At 49.0% G+C, this 22,613-nt stretch overlaps 1 protein-coding gene across 3 annotated transcripts in view; it reads left to right on the plus strand.

Annotated features, from left to right (window-relative positions):
* The first annotated feature begins 3,508 nt into the window (after nucleotides 1-3,508).
* MICALL2 (MICAL like 2) overlaps nucleotides 3,509-22,613 on the plus strand; it is a 30,205-nt gene continuing 11,100 nt past the window's right edge. Inside the window, exons 1-8 of one of the 3 annotated variants that reach the window (XM_074886392.1) lie at nucleotides 3,509-3,551; nucleotides 4,193-4,259; nucleotides 4,980-5,033; nucleotides 7,867-8,788; nucleotides 15,398-15,446; nucleotides 19,043-19,184; nucleotides 21,596-21,756; nucleotides 22,434-22,555. In XM_074886392.1, the coding sequence (XP_074742493.1) occupies nucleotides 8,277-8,788; nucleotides 15,398-15,446; nucleotides 19,043-19,184; nucleotides 21,596-21,756; nucleotides 22,434-22,555 (986 nt within the window). In that variant the 5' untranslated portion in view covers nucleotides 3,509-3,551; nucleotides 4,193-4,259; nucleotides 4,980-5,033; nucleotides 7,867-8,276. Of the gene's footprint in view, nucleotides 3,552-4,192; nucleotides 4,260-4,979; nucleotides 5,034-7,866; nucleotides 8,789-9,770; nucleotides 9,885-15,397; nucleotides 15,447-19,042; nucleotides 19,185-21,595; nucleotides 21,757-22,433; nucleotides 22,556-22,613 lie in introns of those variants that run through there. The other 2 variants (XM_074886393.1, XM_074886394.1) reach the window with 2 other exon arrangements.

The raw sequence follows: 22,613 nt of genomic DNA on the forward strand, positions 1-22,613 counted from the left end.
TCCAGTCACCAGTTTGCTTTCATGTTGTTTGTCTCTATTCCTCCGGCACTCCACTTATTAGTAGAGAATCTTTGTAGTATTCTAAAGACAAAGATCCTGGAGGAATTTTATAGATAGCTGTAAGTAAGTCTGTATCTCCTTGCTGGTGGCAGGGACAGTTGTGACCTCATGGGTGGTGGGGTAGAGAAATATTGTCCGTTCTTTCAAATGAGGAGTGCCACAGCTGAGCACTTTTGCTAATGGGTCAAAATATGAATGAACATCCAGCTGGCTTTGCAGAGAGATGGAGAAGAAAAGGGAGAGATCTGAACCTCCCATCAACTGTGAGTAGCCTTGCTTTTAAAGAGATTAGAGCCATCACTTAAGGATGCAACATGCTCTTTTCCTCAGCAGCATCTGCTTCACATCCGGAGCCACTACTGTGGCAATTAGCTACATATAAATTATGTGGAGGAACAGCTGAAGAAGATCAAGTCAGTGAAATGGTTTTCCTGAGGGGCTCAGTGACAGCAGGATTAACGCCTGTCTAAAGGGTTCCCAGTGAGATTACTGGCTCCTCTTACCATAGTCCCTTATCAGACATCATTAAGGTACTGCTCAGTTTGTCAGAGCAGGGAGGTAGTTCTTCTGGTGCTGCTGTGGGCCTACAGCAGCTGGGAGCTTGTGGGACTGGCTGGAAAAGGGCTTTTCCCAGGACTTTGAATCATGGAGTAAGGAAAATGGCTCAAGACTGTTACCACACAAAGGCAGCAAATCAGAGTAGTGCTTTGGTGAAGATCCTTCCTGCAGGTGGGGCTTTCCAGAAATCCTGCTCCAGGGCTGCAGCTAGAAACATTTACAGGTGCAAACAAATAGCATGGTTGGCCCCAGATTCTACTCTGTTGGGCAATGCCTGCTGCAAGCAGACCAGCTCCAGGATGCCTGGTTCGGAGCAGCAAGGGATGCTTGGATGTGACAGAACTACTTAATGTGACCCCTCTGACCAGGACGGCCAGGCTTTGCAGAGCAGTGTGAAAAGAGATGGGTCTGAGAAGGGGGAAGGAGCATCTCTCTCAGCAGCTGCAGAAATCATCTTTTGGGAGATCGGGGAAACAAATTCAAAGGGAGGGAATGTGGGTGGAGGTTACTCTACAGAGCTGGGCCTTCCCATGTATCTCCCACTACAAAAAGCATCATCTATGATTTGTTGATCTCCTTTTTGCTGTATCGAAGGTTCCCATAATGCGTTTGCTCTGCTGCCACCCTCTTTGGATCCAGTGGAGCTAAGCAGGTTGCCCTGGCTTGGAGCACATCACCGAAACCAGATCAGGGCTGAGAACAGGGCTGTCAAGGGGCGCCTGGCTGTGCAGAGACAGCTCGGGGCAGGAGCCCATCCCTCCTGTCTCTGAAGGCAGCCGTGACAGCTCTAAACCAGTTAGCAACAGCGTTACTGATGTCCTGACACTCGCCCGCCTTTTAATCAGCACTGTGTAACTTCCATCTCTGCCTGGCTGAGCACCTTCTCTCCTCCTGTCTCTGTTGAGCTGACAGTGTTACCCTTCAGGGCTCTGCCGGGCTCCTCCCAGGGGCTGGGGCCATCTCCTCTGTCAGGGGGAGCTGGTGCCTTGCTTAGAAGAGGAGCGGGGCGGAGGTTTGTAGCGTCATTCCTGGCCAAGCCCCTGCGGCCCCCATGACTCACCCAGTGGAAATCACCGCTCCTGTCTGCGTTCCCCATCACACGTCCCAGAGTGGTGCAAAATCATTCTGAGACACTTCTCTACCACGATCTGCTGTAGTCAAGAGTCCTAGGAGAGCCATGGGCAGCCAGGGCTGGTGTCGGAGTCTATGTGGGGCTGGGTAATGCACTCAACCCTGCCTCAGGGGGAGGCTTTTGGTCTCCTCCTCTCCCAGCTCTAGGGGAGGCACTGTGGAGAAGGGAAAACCGCCGGCAGGCTTGTCCAGCATCCTGTGGCTGCACCCAGCTGGGGGCAGGACTGGCACAGCCCCTGTGCATCAGCTGGCCCTGCTTTGGTGCCTGCCCAGCTGGTGCTGGGCAGAGGTGGTAGAGGGCTGGGGAGCAAGGGGAGCCCAGGAGGAGCTGGGCAGTCCTGGAGCAGCCTTCTGGCAGTTTTCTACTGCAAATTATTTCTCTTTGCTGCAAAGATCAAATGTTTTTATGTCCCATGATCAAAACATCATGTCTTTATGACCCAGATGTGACAGCCTCAGGAGGGAGATGGACATGATGGACCTTGGCTGGGCACAGGTGGGCATCTCTAACCTGACCATGCCCTGTCCCTGCCAGGCCTGGTATGGCTGGGACCGTGGCCCCACACAGGTGCCGATGCCTCAGAGCAGGGTTGTGGCTGTTTGACCCAGCTCTGGGCGGCAGGGTTGTGCATCCCAGGAACCGTGAGGGGTGTCCTGGAGCACCACATGAGTTTGGCCTTGAGCAGGGCATGACTAACTGGGGAGGTGCCTGCGGGCTCTTGACTCAGTGGCAGTGGCCTGTGGGGCAGCCTTTGATGCAGAACTGGAAGAGTCCCAGCACTAAGCTCAGAGGCAAATCTCCCTGACCCACTACATCAACAGTGGAAGCACAGGGAGAGGTATACAGGTAACAGCCAACAAATGGAATTTCATGATTAAAGGCACCAACATTTTCACAGCCATTAGAAAAGAAGAAGGGTAAAGAAAGAGAAGCCTTGCTTTGCAAGGAGCAGCATGCAAGAAATCTTATGCATTATCGCCTGTGTGTAAACGTGGGCCATGGAGTCTATTCTTGGGACTGCTCCCTGGGGCCCCACCATCCTCTTCCTCCAGCCAACCTCATCTGTGACCTCTGTCAGTGACAAACACAATCCCAGCCCTGCCTGCCCTCAATTAACTTCCTTCTGGCCATACCACAGTTCAGGATGGTATGATTCATGTTTAACTCAAGGAGTTGTTCACTAAAAGCTAAAAAAGGTAAAGCTTTTGTTAGCTTTGGGTATGTTAAAGCCAGCCCCACACCAGCCTGGCTTCTATAGGAGCAGCATTTGCCTAAGGTGGATTGATATTTAAATCTCAGCATTGCCTCTCTGTGTATTTAGATAATTTGGCCCTGAAGCAGGAGAATATAGAGCTTGTATTTTCCCCTCCTTTTAAAGTCAAGAGACCTTTGTAATAATATATCTGCCTGTCCTGTGTAGCTGGTGGTGTCTTGCCTTTGGTGTTACCCTGTTTGCATGAACAGCATCTCTAACTGTATCTAAGAAGATACTGGGCAGAAAACGTCAAGACCCCCAGCAACAATTAAAAAATTCATTAAGCTACAATACCCCAGTCATTGCTGGGTAATTATTAAGCTGTAAAAATTGCTAACTGTCTTATTAACATTAAACAATTATGCAAATAATGGAAAACATACTATAAGAGTAATAAAATTACCTCTCTTTCTCCCTCTTTTTTTTTTTTATTTTAAACCAATAATGAGATTTAAAATCTAAAGTGATGCTTATGGTTTTGCTCTCCAGGGTTTATTGGGAACAACTTTGGAGAGCAGTGAGACCACTAAGGGCACTCAGCACAGGGTGAGTAAGACATCTTGAACCACATCTACCATGAGTCGTCTTGCAGAGCTTGTAGTGACCCCACACCAGGCTTGTCCCCCTCTTCTGCATCCACTGCAGCCACCCAGGCAGCAACACAGAGACACGCAGGTGCCGATGGCTTTGGAGGACCACGCAGTGGTTACACTGCTAGGCCAGGACAGGAAAAAGGGAGTCTGGATTTTGTACTATCACAGACTTCTTATGGGAGCCCCCATTCTCCCCCAAATAAAGCACATGGTGCTTCAGGTTTGGTCTGGGTGAAAACAAGGCAATTTGTAGTTTTCACATCAATTTGTTGCAAAAGTGGAAAGTTCTGGCCTTTAAAGTTGTGCTATCTATCTCAAGGACTTTATTACTATCAAGTTAGTAACCTGAGGTGAGAGCCGGCCTCTCTTCCGGGTGAGGTTCCAGCTGGATTTTGGAGGTCAGCAATAAGCAGAATGATGAGCAAATGCCTTTGTGTTCCTGTGAAATGAGAACAAGAACCTCGTTTACCCCCACTGCCTGGAAAAGGAGACTTCACTTACTCATGTCCACAACAAGCTTAGAAGAGGCAAACTGCTACTTTGCTTTAGCAGGTTAACATTGTTAATCACTAACAAATATTATTGGTTTTCCAGGCTTTAAACTCTGCTCTGCTGATAAGACACAGCATTTCAAAGCAGTCAAGCCAGCTCCTGCTCCAGGGTGGGTCCTGCTCCCATGGTGATGCTATGATAGATACCAGTCACCTCACCCAATCTCATCAACCAAACAGGTTTTGATCAGCAAAATACACCTTCACTTTTGCTTTCTGGTAAGAATGATGAAGTTTGCCACTCCCAGAGGACCAGAGGGAGCATTCTGCCATGGCAGCGCAAAGATCAGGGATCACCACCTCCTCAGAAGAGGTCACTTCTGAAACAAACACCATTCACAATCCCATTGGAAAGCTGCTTTTAGATCCCTGAGACTTTCTGGTGATCCACCAAACAGCTGTTTATGGCCTTTTTATTCTTCCTTCTCACCTGGTGTGTAGGATGCAGCACATGAGCAGCCTCTCATCCTTGTTGCCTGGAAGTAATTTTCTGACATCGGTACTAGTACGTCCCTCACCTCAGTTTTGAGGGACAGGAAAGCCAGCAGGTCATCTTGTGAGAGAGTGAGAGAGACTTTTTTTTTTTTGATGTGACATTGTGTTATACCTGGGTGACAGGACACACTTTGCTCTGATGCTCACTGGTTTTGGTCTTTTGAGGTTTTAGGATAATGGATTTACCATTTATGATCTTCTTGGAGGCATATGTTGTGGAGAGATTTACCAAAGCGCCTCTTTCTGTAACTTCACATTTCACTTTCATCTTCTTTCAGTGGAAATTCATGTTCAGACTTGAATTTTGTAATAATTTTTTTTCTGCTACTTTGCAGGTGAAACTAGCCAGACTCTGAGGAGAGGCGGGTATCATGCGGAAGCATTTCTGTGTGAGTAGCTGTGAAATTGTTGGGGCTTTCTTTTCCCTGGTTTGGGCCTTTCCGTCTCTGTGGAGTCAGACTGGCTGCCTTCTGGGAAGAGAGAGCTGATGAGGCATGTTACTGATGAGACGCATACTTTTTCCTTCTCATTTTGAATCCCTGAATTTAATACAAGCCATTGGCACGGGAATGTATGAGAGCTCTTGGCTACAACACACACTTCCTATTGTTGGGAGTGAACAGCCCTGCATACAGCCTGCAGCAAAATTATGAAGTAGCTCAATTTGATCAGCTGATTTTCCACAACAGTTAAAAGATGTGATTTTTCCATGATGTTACACTGTCTTATGAAAAAAAGCTGCATCACTTGATTCTTAGCTTCATGAGGCCCCACATTGTCTCATATAATGAATCAACCCTTTCCTCTTCCCTCAAGTCCTCAAGCTAACAAACGTTAGTTGTTTTTCTTTGGGCTTTAGGGTGGTCCTAGTCATATATTTGAATTTTTTCTCTACTAATGGTAAAGTCCAGACTGTTGCATATGGGAACCAGGATAAATTTAAGAGGTAATGTCAGAGGGTGATCCCCACTAGTCATAGTCATAGCAACCATCAGGAAGCACTCAGCATTTCTCTGTTGCAGTTTGGTATCTAGGAAGAGAACTGAAAAGGACTGTGGAAGAGAAAGAAAAGACTAAGTGTCTAAATAGAGAAAAGTAAATCAGTCCATGTCTGTGGTCTGCTGCTCTCCAACAAGCTTCCACACACGCCTCAGGCAGGGATCTATGGGTGCAGGCACTGTGCTCACAGGACACACTCTGCTCCATGAGCCAGCAGTGCATCACAGGTGGGAAATTTCACCCAGCACCACTGGGAAAAGCTCAGTGAGTGTGGGCAAGGTCCACAAAACAGGATGAGGACATGTAAGGCACTTCCAAGGAAAAGATGTTGAAAGGAAAAATATGATCCAGAGTAAGGATTTGTACGTGTCATCCCATGAGGAATGTCCTGGGAGAACAGCAGTTGTGGGTAATAGGTAGGCAGCTGCACAGGCAGCTCTGCTCCCCTCCTGCCCCGTTCCTCCCCTAAGTGCTTGTTAGTTTACCTGTTGGTGCATTAAAGACTCATCATAGCTATAAACTCCTGCAGAGCTCTCCTTAATCACCAACTAAGAACACTGCACAAGTCGCTGATGCCTGTATTTTGAAAAGCCATTATTGGGCCAGTAGTAGTACTACTACTGCATTAGCTAACTCCTTCAGCAATGTCATTTTAATCACCTTAGCATGTAACGTGGACCTGATTCTTCTGGTGTACCAAGGGCTGTACCTCCAACCTAACCCTCTCTTGGGATGCACAGCTTGGAGCCAGCCACTAATAGTTTCTTCTTCTGGTACCTGCAAGCCTGAATGCCTTTCTGATATGACCGTCTCAGTCAAACACAGATGACCAGGCACAGTGCAGGGAGGGATGAGGTGAAATGGAGTGGCCTGTGATGTACAGAAAATCACAGCTGCTCTCCAAGTCCAGCCTGGCTTTCTGCTCCGTGGGTTTGTGTCCCCTGCCACCCAGCCCCAGCTGCCCCTTCCCAAAGCACAAGGTAATGAGAAGGGACTAACTGCATCGACTCATTAAGCTGGGTTTGTTAGAAGACAGATTGTCATGTTAAACAAATATATTTTTAAAAAACTAAATATCATTCTCTGGGTTGTGCCCCATCTGGGCCATTAGATCTGAAAGGGGTAACTACAGCTGTGTCAAAGCCGAGCTCAGAAGCTGCTTTTCACTATTTGTACTACTAGCAATTGGCAACAACTCCATTTTCAAACATCATTTTCTTCTCCTCATTTCCCAGTGCTGCACTATGTAGATTGCAAGCACGGTGGGGGGAATGCACACTGATAAACAAACCAGTCTTTGGGACTTACAAAAAGAAACCCCACAAATGCATTTCCTGAGCTCATCGCATCCTCTTTATTTCTCACCAAGTACTAAGTTACCTAATGACAGAGGATGGGAAGGGCTGCCCATCGTTAGCCAGCTGGCTTTTTGTAAATTATGCAAATTTTATCAATCTAATGAAAAGGTGGTGTGGAAACTAAGCGGGACAGCTCAGCTTTCAGGGCTCCAGCGCTGCAAGTTTCCAAGTTGCAAGAAGGGAAGCATCTTTTTCGAGGGAGTGCAAAAAAAAAAAAAAACACAACAACTTTGAGTTAATCCAGCATTTCTTTTGATCGGTCCCTTGGTAGTCTGATTAATTTTGAGTGCAGATGTTTATGCTTTCCTTCACAGAATACACCCAGTACTCAGGAGCGGGCTCACCGTGCCATATTTCCTCCTTGCCACACCGTTCTTGTTACGGTTGTGCAGCAACATATGCTAAGGCCTTATTACAAGGGATTCCTATAAATGGCATAAAGGATTAATAATGTATTTATAACACAACTTTGTTTTAGTATAAAGTGATCTATAAATTTGTAATAAATGTTTTATAATGTTTTTGTAGCCTGTTATAAATGATAAATGGGAGACTATAGATGCCACATAAAATATTCATGCTGCATTGTGTGCATTATTATGCCGTTACTGTTCAGGAAACCATTAATAATAAAGTGAATGGAGATGTAAAAGTTGCTGACATGCCCAGCAAGCCATTTATAATGAAATGTATAATCCTTACCATAAAGTAAATACATTGGCCAGTGATTGTTGATGAAATGGAAACACACTGAATTATTTGTGAGGTATTTATATATTAATGTATATTATCCATATCATGTCATAGAAATGCCATTAATATATTATATTATATGTATTATTAATTATTTTTACCTAATTTATAGGCAGCTCTTAAAGTGTTACCTTGTCTCTCCGGCAGTTTTGTCAGCCGCACGCGCTCTGGTGAGTTATTTCCTGTGACGCGTGTGCCGTGGGCAGTCGGGCTGCTGCTCCTGGCCGTGGCTAGCCCGGCTGGGCCAGGACCGCAGCCCTTCTGGCTCCCTCATCCACCCACCCCGCTCCTCCCCGTCTGCGGGGCTGGTCGACATCGGTTGATGCCCGATGGGCTGCCCCAGGCCGGGCAGAGCCTGTGCCCAGGGCCGGCCTCTCTCCTTCCCTAGCCAGGATGAGGCCTCTGGGTGGCCACGCTTCATCCTCCCTCCTCCTCACACCTCCCCTCTGCGGCCGCCCCTCCACGAAGGAAACGTGACTTTCTGTGTGGGCGCGAAGGAAAATTCCTTCATCCCCCGGGTGGATGCCCAACGCGTGGGCTCCCAGGTTGCGACAGGGGAGGCGGGGGGGCCGCTGCCCCCAGTCCCTGTGGAGAAGCAGCCGCCGCCCCCCCCCCCCCCCGGCCACACACGACGGCAGCTGCCCACGCAGGACCGCCGCTCACGTCCAACACACACGCGTTTTCTGCCATTCCTCCCGCCCTCCGCCAAGCTCGGCCCCGGGCGAGGCGGAGGGAGGCCCTGAGGGGCCGCCGCCGCCCGCCCCTCGCCCGCCCCTTTCCCCGCCTCCTCCCCACCGCGACCGGCCGCCACACGCCGGCAGCCTCCGGCCGGGCTCGGCGCTGCGCGGCCAGGGGCTCCCTCCTGCCCCGCCGCCGCCCCGCGTCGAGGCCATGGCGGCCATCCAGAACCTGCAGCTGTGGTGCAAGCAGCAGTGCGAGGGCTACCGCGATGTCAGCATCACCAACATGACCACCTCCTTCCGCGACGGCCTCGCCTTCTGCGCCATCCTCCACCGGCACCGGCCCGACCTCATGTGAGTACCCTCGCCGGGCGTCGAGGCCAACGCGCGGGCTGCCAGCTCGGCGGGGCCGGGACCCTCCGCTCGCGGCCGAGGGCCCTCGCTGGGCCGCGGTCAGCCCGCCGTCGAGCTGCGGACCCCGGGCCCTCCATCCGCCACGGGCCCTCGCCTTCCCTGCAGACGCAGCCCCTAGCAGAAGCCCCAGCTCCTCCTGGGGAGATGCTGTGGGCTGGCGCCAGGAGCTCTGCTAGCACCCACGCTGAAAATCTCCAGGCGAAGAGCTCCGCTCTTGCTGCCTACGTGCCGGTTTTTTTCCCCTGTGTTTTTCCTTTTTCCTCTTTTTTCCCTCTGTGGCTGAATGATGAATGTTTTAAATGCGACCTTTCCATTAAAAAACAAGTCCAGGCACCAATTTTTGGGGAAGCGTTTCCTTCTTTGCTGTTCGTGTTTGCTTAGGCTGGGCTTTACTCACTCAGCCCGACGGCAGCTCAGCCGCTCACGAGTCGGGAGGCGAGGGCTATTTAAATAAAATACAATAGAAGGGCAGGGCCCGGCAGCCGCTGGATTCCTGCACATCACTCATTTTTCCCATCTAGAGCTCTGTCTGTGGGAGGCAAAGTGCTTTCCACCCCTTGCTGGCGCCGTTGCTGGTGCCCTGTGGGTTTTGACCTGTCCCTGCCCAAATGTTAACGTCTGGGAAGGTGAATTGCCAAAGGGAGACATAGATCCTGCTTCCTAGTTGTTTGGGTTTTTATTTTACTTCTGGGCTCTTTGGACTTTGAGATGGGGGGGTTGAGGGCGGAGGTCAAGGCAAGGCAGCAGCGCAAAGATTGCCCAGGCGTATTGATTTAAGCATTAGGTTTCTCCCAGGCAGATGTCTCCAGCTGGTAGAGGAGCAGGTGGGGTTTTCTGTGCTGCAGTTTCCACCTGTTCCTTGAATTCTACCTTTTTTCCTTGTGCTCACGGGACAGCCTGCCACTTGGGTTTGTGTGTGGAGATTTCTCTTACAGGTGTCTCGCTTCTGGTGGAAGCCCAAGGAGGAGATCTCCTTGCTCTCTCTCCTCTGGTCTTGAAACTTGGAAGAGGCAGGAGCAGGCATGGACAGCAGGAGGTTAGTGCAGAGCTTCAGGCACACTTTCTCTGTAGTCCCTGGTGCTTGGGCAATCACCATGGTGTTGCTGTGTATGGCTTCCTGACGTGCTGTCTTGTCCACGTGACTCCAGATATTTCCTTTCCTTCCTTTGATTCACCCTCCCAAAGATACAAAGCACCAGGTCAGAAAGGTTGACGTGACCAGGAGGTGCTCATAGAGGGACCGTGACTGCTTCCTGCCCGACTCAGCAGCTGGCCCATCCGCAGCATGGGTGTACACAGGGACTCAGAGACTTGAGAGCTGGAATAATCCTGTTGACCAGTTTAGTGGGGTGTTTATAATCCTTGAACTGTGTGTCAAGGGTTGTGGATAGACATATCTTAAATAAATTCTCCAGTACTGAAGAAGGAAGGTGTTCCTTGTGGCATTTCTCTGTTCCCATTCATTTTCTTTTATGATGGAAATTCTGCCTGACTTTGTTCAGGACTTTACAGAAGCTCTTTCTGACTTGGACCAGCTTAGCAAAGACTGCCTGGAGGTTAAAGTAAGAGAAGCTTTTATCAGTGACCTCCCTCATCAGCGTCAGTGGTGTCATGCAGGAAAGAACCAGGTGTATCCTTGGCTGGGCAAAGTCCTGCCGGAAGGAAACTGTGCTTTTAAGTTGGTGGCCAGGGCTGCTGGGTGTCATGTGTCGGATCCTGGGGCTAAACACTTGTGCAAATTCTCCGTGTACCTGGAAAAGCTTCTCTTGAGTGAGAGTGCCGCCAGTGCAGGAGCTGCTGGCAGAGAGATACAGCTGGGTGCATGTGTGGCTGTGACTCCTGCCTGCCAGGGCCTTGAAGTGCTTTATCCTGAGCTCCTCCCCTTGCTTCTAGCAAAAATCCTAGTTGAAGATTAAAAGCATCATACTGAAAATAAAACTAGAAAAGGATAATTGGTGTTTGGAGCACTCGGTGTGTTTGCAGCAGTTCTGCTATATAAATCACTTGCAGAACATGATTCAGTCACGACATCAGAGTTTTGCAACAGTGTGTTTTCCATCTTGATTTACACAAATGACATTTTTGGGCTGAGGAGTGCAGGGGATTTCTCCTTGCAGGAGACTGAGAAATTCCCAGAAAAACTTCAAGCAATTACGAAACATGGTCATAATCACGGGCTTCTTTTCTGGGGTATGTGGCTCAGAGGACAGGCTGGTGTGGATTTCTCCCCCCTTCCTGTTTTCTTGCTTGAAAACATGGAAAATGTAACTTCTCTCAAGTTTGGCTGATGTCCATTTGAATGTTATCAGTGAACAGGGCAGGCTGTGTAAAATTAGAAATGCATTGCCTACTCACTTCCCACTCGCCCAAGGAAGCTCTGGGGGAGTGGAGACGTGTGCTGAATTACTGTGGAAATTCATTTCTCTTTTGTCCCAGCTGAAGAGTGCTTCATAGCCAGCCCCAGCCAGGCACGAACGCTGTGTCAGGCAGGTCCCAGCCCATTTTCTGGGATGACTGCAGAGCCCTGAGGCTCCTCATCAGAGGGATGTGAAGCCTCACGGTGCTGTGGTGGGAGGCCGAGGTTGGCAGCTGCCACGTGTGGTGGCAATGGCTGTGCAAGCTCCGGCCACGGTTTTAGTGGCCTTGGCCTGATAAGAGAGTTAGAAGAAGCAGGGGAGCCGTGCACACTCGCTCAGATATTAATGCCAGATGTTGAGGAAAGGTTTTGATTAAGCTCCTTCTCTTCATCCTGGATCTTGCTCCTTCCCAGACTGAGCTGGTGTTCAGCTCGGCGTTCTGGGAATTGACTGGTTGTGAAATCCCCCTTGGCGGCTGAGCAGCAGCGGGTGCCCATTCCTCCAGCAGCATTTCCTGGGCCGCTGTCAGCTCAGTGGGGCAGGATGAAGCCAACAGTCACCAATGTGGACAGAGAGGGCCCTGGCCGTGCTGAGGATGAGTTCCCCGCAGTCTCCATCCCCTTAGCAAAAGGCTGGGGTGAAGCAGAGCTGCTGCCTGCTTGGCCTCCGCGGGGTTGTGGTTTGTGCGACAGGCGTAGGCGAGGGGAGGATGGTTCTGGGCTCAGGGAGTTGCTAGTCGCCCCCAGCAGCACACTGCAGCTTGCCAGCAAGACCAGAGCAGCGTGGAGCAGGCTTTGCCGAGAGGAGGATGAGCACATGGGGGACACCTTCCACCTGGGATTCCCACCCCTGTCCCCTCTTCCCAGGTTGTTTGCACCTCCAGAAAGAGCACAGCTGAAAGGTCCTGTTCCCAGCAGAGCATGCTGGATTTGAACTCACTGTTCAAGGATTGTGAGCTGGCAAAGTGTGCTTCACTCTTTTTCAGTGATTCTTTTGACTGCACATATCTTATTGTCTATAGATAAAATAGTACAAAAGTGCTGAGAAGCAGAAGCTTTTTTGGTACCGTCATGGCTCTGGGATTTTTTTTTACTCAGTCTGTTCCAAGGTCAAGTTTCCAACCAAGTTAGTGCTTGCAGCAGCAGCAGAGATTCCTCCTGTGGAAGCACATGTGTTTGCAAAGGACCGTGGCGTGCTTTGCGAGCAGTGGACTGTCACGGAGATTTGTGAGCTTGAGAAATCCTCGGCCACTTTTTGCTAAGAGAAGGATTTCTTGGGGAGCTAAAAACTTCTCTTCTATTCCTGTGCTAGTGAACTTCACTCTGATTTGTTTCCGACACTGGAGGCTCTCTCTTGGGTCAGATTTATATTTTTCACCTCTTCCAATTAATTCAGTTGCCTGTGTTTTCTCAACGGAGAACTCCTACTTCTCCATTTGTATTAGCTTTGCTTTCTTAGGATTACATTGGTCCAGAGAGCTTTGATATTCCAAGATAGGAGATGCACCAGCAAGATCAATTTCCAAAAGAAATATTATATATAAGCAGTTCACCTGACTAGCTGGGAAAGGAGTGATGCTGAGAGGCTCTTGAAATGCCCAAGTAACCTGGTTGTTTGCACTCTACTTTTGGGGAACAGAAGGGGATTTCAGACATTCACCATCAGAGATTCGGGTTTTTAGGTGTCTCTTACACGCCATGCAGTGTAAAGCTGCACACACACTACCGTAGCAAACAGCATTCAGCGTGGGAGCAAAAGACACTGACCAATAATAAATAGGTAACTTCAGTATGTTATGTCTTACATGTCAGCATGACCGATGGAGCTGGAGCTCCACTTTGCTCTTGCAAGTGTTTTCCAGCTTTCAGGATGTCCCTGCTACAGAGACTTTATCTGGGAGCAGAACCAGGAGTGAGGCAGAGAGCTGCAATCACCTCCTTCAGCTGGCTCTTAAAAAAGCTGATTTTCTTGCCTGACGCAAAACAGGATGATTGTAGCTATTGTTTCACTGAAACTTTTTTGGCTTGTGATTATTTTTGTTGCTCTTTTGAGTCCATTGTCTCAGGGAAGGGAAATCTCTGGCCAGAAGCACTGTTTGAAGAAAAACCTCTGCAACTCCTTTTGATTTTGCACAGGAAAAAGTATATGGTTTAGAGGTGGGATCTGCCTTGTCTTCACATGCTTCCTGGGGGGGTCTGACCTTTGGGTCTTGTCTGTTGTTTGTTCTCTCCTTATCCCACATAGCAATACCAGGTGCGGGATGCAGGGAGGAGGCATAGGTGGTGGCATGATGGGCAAACCTGTTTGAAGGCACCTCTCTTATTTACAATGTAATGCTCCACTTTCTGTACTAAGATAAAGGACCTGACTTGCTCCTTGCTGTTGCAAGTCATGGAAAAAGTCCCCTGCAGCGATACATATCATGTGTTTGTCTCATGAATAGGTCACTTCGAGCCAGCTTTGCCCTGGCTTTCACACGGTTATCCTGGCTCTTCTCAGGGGTGAGGGACTGGCTAACAAGGGTAGGTCCACACTGATTGTAAAGGTGCTACATACAAAAATGCAAAGTTGGTGCTGTAGCCTTTTCTGTTTATTAGTGAGAATTTAATCTCTGATACCAGCCTTTCACTTAGCTCTGTGCCAGCAGGTACAAGGATTGTAAAGTGAAACTGGGTTATCGGAAAGGAATTGACCCTGCTCGCTTGCCTGGGCAGAAGGAAGCAGTGTTGGAGGGCAGGGCTGCCAGCCAACAGTCAGTTTTGTATTCCCAGTGTAGCAAGTGACAGTCAGTTTAAAACAAAGCTGATGGTGGCTGTTTCCTAAGCGAGGGACACGCTCTGCTGTGGGTGAGAAGGCACGCTGTGTTGCAGCTGTACTTCCAATAGCACAAACTCACTCTCCCCCGTGCTTTCTTGCCTGTCCTGCCAGGTCCCAGTTTCTGAGCTCCCAGCACAGTGCAGAGAGAGGTGGCATCTGGGTTGGACCAGAGAGGGGGAGAGCAAATCTGGGGAGAGGTGAAAAGGGAGGTGATGTCCAGGGACAGCAGGAAAGAAGGATTGTTGACTTTGACTTGTAACTGCAAACAGTAATTTTCTCTTCCTTTTCAGTTATTGGTTATGATTACAAATCAAAAGTGACAGCCCTAGGGAAAGGAGAATAAGATTTCTACAGGCAACTTTGGTGTTATCAGCCATAATATTATGTTGTAGGCAGAGGTATTTCCCAGGCAGATTTCTGATGCTGGTTTTCTGGAGCTCTGCCAGAGGAGGTAAGAGGATTTGAAACCAGAACTTGTGTCCACCAGCAGCAGCTTCTGAGATCAGAGGATATGGATGTGTTAAGAGAAGCATGTGATACATTCAGCGTCTGAGGGATCCACACCTCCTTGGAGCTGAGGTCTGTCTGTGTGGAGACAACTTGCAAGATGGAAGAACAGCATGGATGTGACTATTTGGAGAGTACTTCCAGGGAGAGAGTGTTGCAAATATGGCTGGCAGGCATCGGTGTATCTGTGAGGTAGGAGGGGAGCAAGGCTTTTTTGGGGAAAAAGAAGCACCCCATGAGTTAGAGGTTGCTCCTGGCTGTCTCAGCAAAACCCCTGAATCTGCGTGGGATGTTTGGCATCAGCACGCCCTGTCTGCGGGAGGCTGCGGGAGTGAGCCCTGCAAGGGTAGATGTGCCAAAAATGTGTTGTGCTGCCTGCGAGCAGATGGTTGTGCCTGCTGAGTCTCCTGCACGTCTCTGTCCTGGGAGGTACAGCAGGTCTATTTAAACTGCAACAGGGGAGGTTCAGACTGGACATTAGGAACAAATTTTTCACAGAAAGAGTGGTCAGACAGTGGAATAGGCTGCCCAGGGAGGGGGTGGAGTCACCATCCCTGGGTGTGTTTAAGGGTCGTTTAGATGAGATGTTGGGGGATATGGTGCAGGGGAGAACTTTGTAGAGTAGGGCTGATGGTTGGACTCGATGATCCCAAGGGTCTTTTCCAACCTGCATGATTCTGTGGTTCTGTGACTGTCTCGGATGTGATCTGCCACGCTGCTCCCTCCAGAGCGTCTCTGAGAAGGCAGTGTGGGAGGAGGTGCTCTGTCCCCTGAACCAGTGAGGCTCAGAGAAGTTCAAGAAGCTGGAAGTGAAGCAGCTTACTCTACATCACCAACCTGAGATTTTTCTCTTCTTTCTGTATTTCAGAAACTTCAACTCCCTCAGTAAAGAAAATGTGTATGAGAACAACAAGTTGGTAAGTGACTTTTAATATTTTACTTTTGGTCTAGTCTATGACCTAGCACCTTGCTTATGTGGTTTAGCGACAGAAACCCTGCAGATGCAGCGTGCTGAGTGTGCTATATTCAAATCATTTGCCTATTCTGCATGCGTCCAACTTTCTGATTTGAACAGCAATGTCCAGGCTTGCTGGCTGCTTGAAAGCACCCTCAGACTGTTCACACTTCTCTGGCTGCACAGTGATGCCTGTGTTCAGTGTGTCCTATGGCAGCAGGAGCTCTGACAGAGGTGCTGGAGGTCAAAACATGTGGACGTGTTGAGTACATGATGCTCCTGAGGGATGGAACAGGAGCTGAGAGGTAGCTGGTGTGAAAGGGGTAGTATAGGGAGTCTACTCCCACTTTTGCTTGTTCCCAGTGTAGGGGATGAAGGCTGCTGGAAGGTGGAGACGTCCTAAAACCTCATCCTGCCTGGACACTTCACTCCAGGATGGGATTTGAGTTTCTCTTGTTCTCTCCATGAAGAAAGTAGAAGCTGGACAGCCCAACCCCCTCCTGCATTAGATTCAAGCATGGGCTTAGTGCTCCAGGGAAGGATTTTTTCCTCCCTCTCTCCCTCACGAGGAGAGAGGCAGCGGAGTAAAATGCTTCTCTTCCCTTGGCATTGCTCCACACAGCTTCACGGCTGCTTGGCAGGAGCTTGGGATGTGAACGAACCACAGCAGCTTACTCTTGTCTGGACTGGAGGAATGACATCCTCTGACGCAGTGAGCTGTCTGAGGTGGTCCTTGCCTTCGGGAGAGCTAAAGTCACCCCCCACACTCCTTACCTTCCCCTCCACTTCAGCCCTGGCCATGTTCACAGCGCCTGTGAGGATCCCTGCTCTGCCCAAGCTGGGGCTGCAGTATGAGAGCAGTTTTTCACACTCTCTGGGGTTCAGTCCTGTGTGTTCCTCTTCTCTAGATGAGATTCACACCAAGCATTTTTGCCCTCGAGGTTTGGTATTTGGCAGGCATCCGGGCCTCTTCGCCGTGGACGGCCATCCTGGCCAGAGTGCTGTGAAGCCCTGGGTGTTGCTCCTTCCCCAGCCAGGCTGATGGTGTCTGCTCTGCTGGCAGCTTTGCTTGTCTCTGGCAAATGAGCTGTACAAGCTGCCTCCACTGCTTTTATTAATGAAAAGCTTCTTTGTGCCTCTCATAAAAAGAGTTGCTCCCCTCCTTTGTTGCAGCCTGTGTTTTCCCCCCCTCCCCTCCATTTCTTAGTTTCTTTTATGTCCTTTATTTTGCTCTCTCTTCGTAATTCCACCTGCTGTAGGATGACTTGTCTGTGCTGCCCTTTCACTGCTGGTATCCTGCTCTGCCGTGAGTGGGGTTGACCCATCTATCTCCCTGTGGGCTCCTGGGCTGGTCTGCCCCCTTGGACTGCTCTCCATCCTAGCTCCTACACTTTCTTGCTCTGCCTGCCTTTGGGTCTTATTTCTCCCAATGCTATTCCTCTGCTATTGTTCAGACCCTCCTTGATGCCTCACTATTCAATAACTTCTTTTCAGGGGCTGTATTATTCAACTAAAAAAATCTTGTTTGGGCTGCAATTTGCCATATAAGGTCTTCTGCTGAGGAAGAATGTGTCACTTCTCAAGTGCCAAAAAAAACAGCCCCAGGCCCTAGAAAAAATTCAGTTGGTGGCATTTTTTTGCTGAAGATTTCAAAAATATATAAAGAGGGAAAGGGTTTCTAGAGACCTTGGATCCAGTTCTTTCAGTGCTAATGGATGGTGGTGTGGTGTAGCAGATACAGTGGTAGTCTGTGTCAGAGGAGAGCTGTGCATGGCCAGCTCAGATGGCCTCGAGCATATCACTTTGCCTCCTCTATGCAAAATGGCAGCGGTGACACATACCTCCTTCATAAAGCACTTGGAGCTGCACTGATGAAAAACATTATGCAGAAATAACATGTTGCTTTTTTAAAGGCCATCCTGGGCAGACAGGTAGAGGAGAAAGACAACTGGGCCATGTTAGGTGGCGATCTTGTTGGATCTCCAGGCAAGAGCAGATCCCAGGAATATGAGGATGCTGTAGGCACAGGGGACGCTACATCCTAAGGCTGCTCTCTGCATCGCTCACCTGGTTCTGGCCAAACCAGTTGTGTGCATAAAGCATCCTCCTCTTTGTGGTCCAGGCACCCCCTTGCACTTGTTCTGTTGCGCTGGTCTCCCCCATGACACTGTGTGGCAGGAGGTGTCATGGCCTGCGTTCCTGCTAGACTGCACGCCAGGAGTGTCCAGCAAGAAAACTCCACTGGTCAGACCAGTTGTGCAGCCAGTACAATGGGGAACACTCCAAAGAATATATTAAGTACCAGGTTACAAGACCGGCGAGTGCCAGGCTGGGCTGGCAGCCGAGGTGACGCACCGGAGGTAACTGGCTGAAAGCGTGCTTAATGTCAGCTCGGTTACATTTTTACTGGGATACCCAATGGAAAAAAATGGTAATTATCTTGCTGAAAAATAATGGCTGTTTGTTTCTTCTAAGCAGGAATAGTTGGCTTGTACACGAACACTGTGTGTGTCTGTGCCAGAGGTCAGATGCGGAGGGTTTTAATATGTTCAAGTCTTTCTTTAACCCTTTCACTGTGCCTTCAGCAGTAGCCTTCCTTGTGCCCCCAGTCCTGCAAGTGCTGTTTTCCTTTACTGTGTTGACATTTCAAAAGGGATGCTCCAAAGGGGGAGGGAAAGGATTTTTTCCTATAAGCCAGGAAGGAAGCGAGCTGGAGAAAGTCCCTAGTAAAAGCCCTTCACTGAGTTGAGCAAGGGCAAAGTTGCTTTATGGATGTTGCAGTTTTTTTGTCCTCTAGTAAAGGCTTTTGTTCAGAGGCAAGAGAAAATAGCTTTTCCCTCCTTTATCTGACCTTGATCCTGCAGTTTCAAAGCAGAGGGCACCACAAAGAGGAATATTTGCCCCAAATACATGTTAGGCAGTATGGAAATGGTTAAGCTGGAAGGGAGCTAGGTATCAGGAATTCTGCATTATTCCTCTCTTCTCCTCTTTAGTTCGGGAGAGAGAGCTCCCTCCTGCAGCTCGAGATTTCCCCCTTTTTCAGAAGGGGAAGAGCAGGCAGTAGGCAGGAAGCTTTAACATTTGCACAGCACTCAGAGATAGAAAGCTGCCTGCAAACACCTACCAGCGCACTGTTAATTGGGGAGCACTCCAGGTTGAGCTGGAAGCCTGCAAGTGAGTCTGCCAGCCTGGACTGACACATCCCCTTCTGCCAGGCCTGGCTCTCCGCAGCTGTGCGTATCCAGATAGAGGCAGGTTCGAGGAAGAGCGGGGGAAGCCCAGGTGAGTTCCTGTGCAGTGAGCTACGGCCAGCTTGCCAGGCCAGATTTTTGGCTCGCTGCCTGAATTTCTCAATGCAGTGGCTGGAAGCCATGACTCTGTTGGTTCCTGTAACGGCTGTACGATGTAGGAGTTAAACTGGTGCAGCTGTTCCCCAGTAGAGTTATTATTCTAGTGCGGCTGTTTGCAGTGGAGTTTCTTACTTCTGGTGAGGAGCAGCTCTGCTGTCTGGGCTGGACAAGCCCCCCCCCTTTTTTTTTTTTTTCCTTCCTTCTCTAGGCATTTCGAGTGGCGGAGGAGGAGCTGGGGATCCCAGCCTTGCTGGATGCAGAGGATATGGTTGCTCTGAGGGTACCAGACAGGCTGAGCATCCTTACCTATGTTTCCCAGTATTATAACTACTTCCATGGACGGTCTCCCAGTAAGTACCGTATATCCTGGAGGGATGGGAAGGATCGGGGCTTAATTTTATGCTTTCCCTTGCCTCCTAACAAGCTTGGAAAAGCAAAATGGACTGCACAGAGTCCTTATGGTACCAGAACTAATTCAGTGGAGTGTCTGAACTCTTTACACACTGGCCTACAGTAGCACTAGTGCCTTGTCTTTAAAACTACTGCCTTAAAATTTAATATACAATCTAAAATTTCTTATGGTTCAGCCAGACAGGAGCAGTGAAGGTTCCCCTCCGTGGTCCCCACCTCAGCTTTCCTTTCCTGAGCACCTCCATCCCTGCACCAGTCCTTACCACACCAGAGGGCTGGTGAGAACATGTTGTCTAACAAGGCTGAGCTTGTCTGTGAGGCTGTGCCAATGTACCAGCATCCATGGTAGGGCTTGTACAGCACAGCAGTACTGATATAAGGAAGTAGAAGAAAATGACCCCCTTAACTGGCATAATTGTGATAGCAATTATTTCAAACATAAAACAGGCCACAGAGCTGCCGAGGCATTATATTCACGTACTGGAGAGTTTATCTGGGCTCACAGGAGCATTATTGTAGACTTGGTTTATATTTGGCTTTAAGCTCATACAAAATGAAATAATACCATAAACCAATTTCACAGGTTCCTCCAGAGGAAACTTTAGAAAGTGAATGACTTAACTGGTTAAGGTGAATCTAGATGGAGAAGACAGATATATATTGAAAATGTCCTACATCTTGGAAAGAAAGCACAATTCACTCTGAGAGTTGCCTTAATGTCTAAGCTCTTCCCCTTTCTCCACCTCTTTACACATTTAAGCATACTTTTTCTCTCACTCCACAACCTCTTCCCTACCTCCTCTTCAATTTTTATTTCTTTTTTAAAACCATTCTGATTGAAGCCAAACAAATTCCCCTGTGTTTGTGCCAAGTGGTGGGAATCTGGGTCAGTTTGGGGTCTTTACCCCCTCCCCCCCACCATCTTGCCTACCACGTCATCAAGCACAGCATTTTTATACTCTCTAGTGTCCCACAAAACTCTCTGGTTGCATTCCTGTTGCTGGGGTGAATGTGCATGTCTGAAAATGAGCCCAGCCAGGAATGTGCCCTCTGACACCAAGTAGACCCCTAATACCATCATCATGCCCTTCGAATGGGCTCCAGTAAGACCATTAAATAAGCAGGACGCAGAAGGCCAGAGAGGGTGAGCGGCAAATATTTTATTGAGGTCAGGCATTTACAGAAGAGTAGAGCTGAAGCCACCCGTCTTTGTGCTGGGCTTTGGGAATTCGTTAAATGGCACGAGTGGGAAGTGAGGGGGCAGCCCGAGTCCAAACCATTAGCTGGGTTGGCTGGTCACTGCGATAAAAGAGCCCTGGGTGTTTATTTGGATAGCTAGCTTTCTTGAGAGGAGACTGCTGGGAACTGGGCTTCCTCTCTGCTCCCTGCCCAGACTCTCTCTGTATTTACTGAGAAGGGTATAATCTTTTTTCAGACGGGTGGTCATTCAATTGGTCGCTCTTAAAGTGAAGCTGTGGCTCATATATCCCACAAGGAACACAGAGACATCTCATTCAAAATAGGAAGTGGCGCAAAAATAACACCCCTGTGAGACAGATGAGGGGTCTTGTCTGTAAAAACTGTGCATGAGGCCTTATTTCCCAGGAAAGTCTCCCTGCACTTTCCACGGTGCAGGGCATCATTCCTCGCTTGACTGAAGTTTGTTGGAGATTCTCTTTTCTCCACTTGTGAGTTTCCCTTTCATCTGCAAATAAAAGAGGATTGGGCATTTGGAGGCTTCTTGTAGCAAGTCTTGGTTTCCACATCAGCACCACCATGGGACCTCCAAGTCTTTGTCATTGTAGAATTACCCGTTTTTAGTGGTCATTTCTGCATTGACAAGCCTGTTTGCTCTGTGAGAGTCCCAGCTGGGATGTGGGGTGGACACCCACAGCAGTGAAGGTTCAGGGTGTGTAGGAAGTCTGGAGCACAGCAACTTGAACGAAGCAAACCCTCCATGCTCCAGTTCCTTAGCTGTAATACCTAAGAACCCTGCCTCTTTCAGTGGTGATCAGTTCCACCCAAACTGTGGGCCAGGTACAAACCCAAGGTCTTGTTCAAACCATTGATGGATGGTTTTTGGGATTTTTCTGCTTTTTTATTCCCCTCCTTGGAATTCCCTGAGAAGAAAAAGTCAGCAGTTTCAGCTGAATGTTGGTAAAATTCACTTGTTGCCTCTTGCCCCTCACTCCACTACAGAACTGCTTGTGAAGGAAGCCTGTGTCTCCTTGTATGCTTTGCATATGTTACCTATCAGGCACCTCTGAATCTTCTTATATTGTAAATTACTCCTAAGCCAAAGAGTTTTCTTTATGTTCCCTTAAAATCTTCCCTTCGTCCTTTCTTCCAGTTGGAGGCATGGCTGGAATCAAGCGTCCTTCCTCTGAACCTCAGGAGCAGCCTCTTGGGAAGAAAGCTGTTTCACAGCCTCCTAAGCCAGTGCCACCAGAACTGCCTCCTGCCCACCCACCAGCCAGAGCTAAGCCAAAAGAAACCTCCCCAGTCACCACGGTAAGAAATGTGTTTTGGGGTGTTCTTATTCCTTAAGTCTCTTCAGTGAACTAGAGTATTGGACTAGTTCAAGGCTACTAGTGGCAAGGACTTGGTCTCTAAATTTTCTGCTCACTATGGGGGATTTAATCCAGAGGTCTGGCTGCTGCACAGGTTCAGGTGGGAGGCATTGGAAAGCCATCAGTCAGCAGGGATTCATCTAGTGGTGAATAGGATGTGGGTGTCTTAGAACATGGCTATGCTGTTCCTAGATCTTGGGGATGGAGATTTTTAATAGAATGTATTACTGTTACTGGAAAACATGGATTAAGTTCTTGCAAACAGTTTCAAAGCAGAGTAGGGATGAAAATGGGCTGGAAAAAGGGAAGCTCCTTTCTCAAAAGGGTGAGGCCCTTTCCCAGCTAATTCAAATCAGAGACATTTGCACTTCAGTTTACAACAGGCAGACGAAACACCCTGGTCCTCTGGCTTTGTGGGAACACATACCCTTTACTCTATCCTCCCAAGGGCCGTTCTACTTCATATGAACAAGGGGTTAGTGGGAGCAGGGGTTTTCTGGATATCACTTCTCTGACCTAGCCGACTGGCTGTGCGTGCTGAGCACTCACCTACCTGGGAGATTCATAGCTGTACGCAAGGCCACAGTGCTGCCTGCTCACCCACTGCTTCTCCCACAGAAAGGGGTCCTGGCAGAGAGCGGGAATATCCCTAGCAGCAGCTGTGGGATCTGCGGGAACCATGTGCACCTGGTGCAACGCTACCTGGTTGATGGGAAGCTCTATCACAGGAACTGCTTCAGGTACAGCTTGTCAAAGTGGGGACACGGGCCTGTGGGTCACAGAGGGGCAGCCTGGTTC

This window comes from Strix uralensis, chromosome 16 (genome assembly GCF_047716275.1).
Source record: "Strix uralensis isolate ZFMK-TIS-50842 chromosome 16, bStrUra1, whole genome shotgun sequence".
Taxonomy (NCBI): domain Eukaryota; kingdom Metazoa; phylum Chordata; class Aves; order Strigiformes; family Strigidae; genus Strix; species Strix uralensis.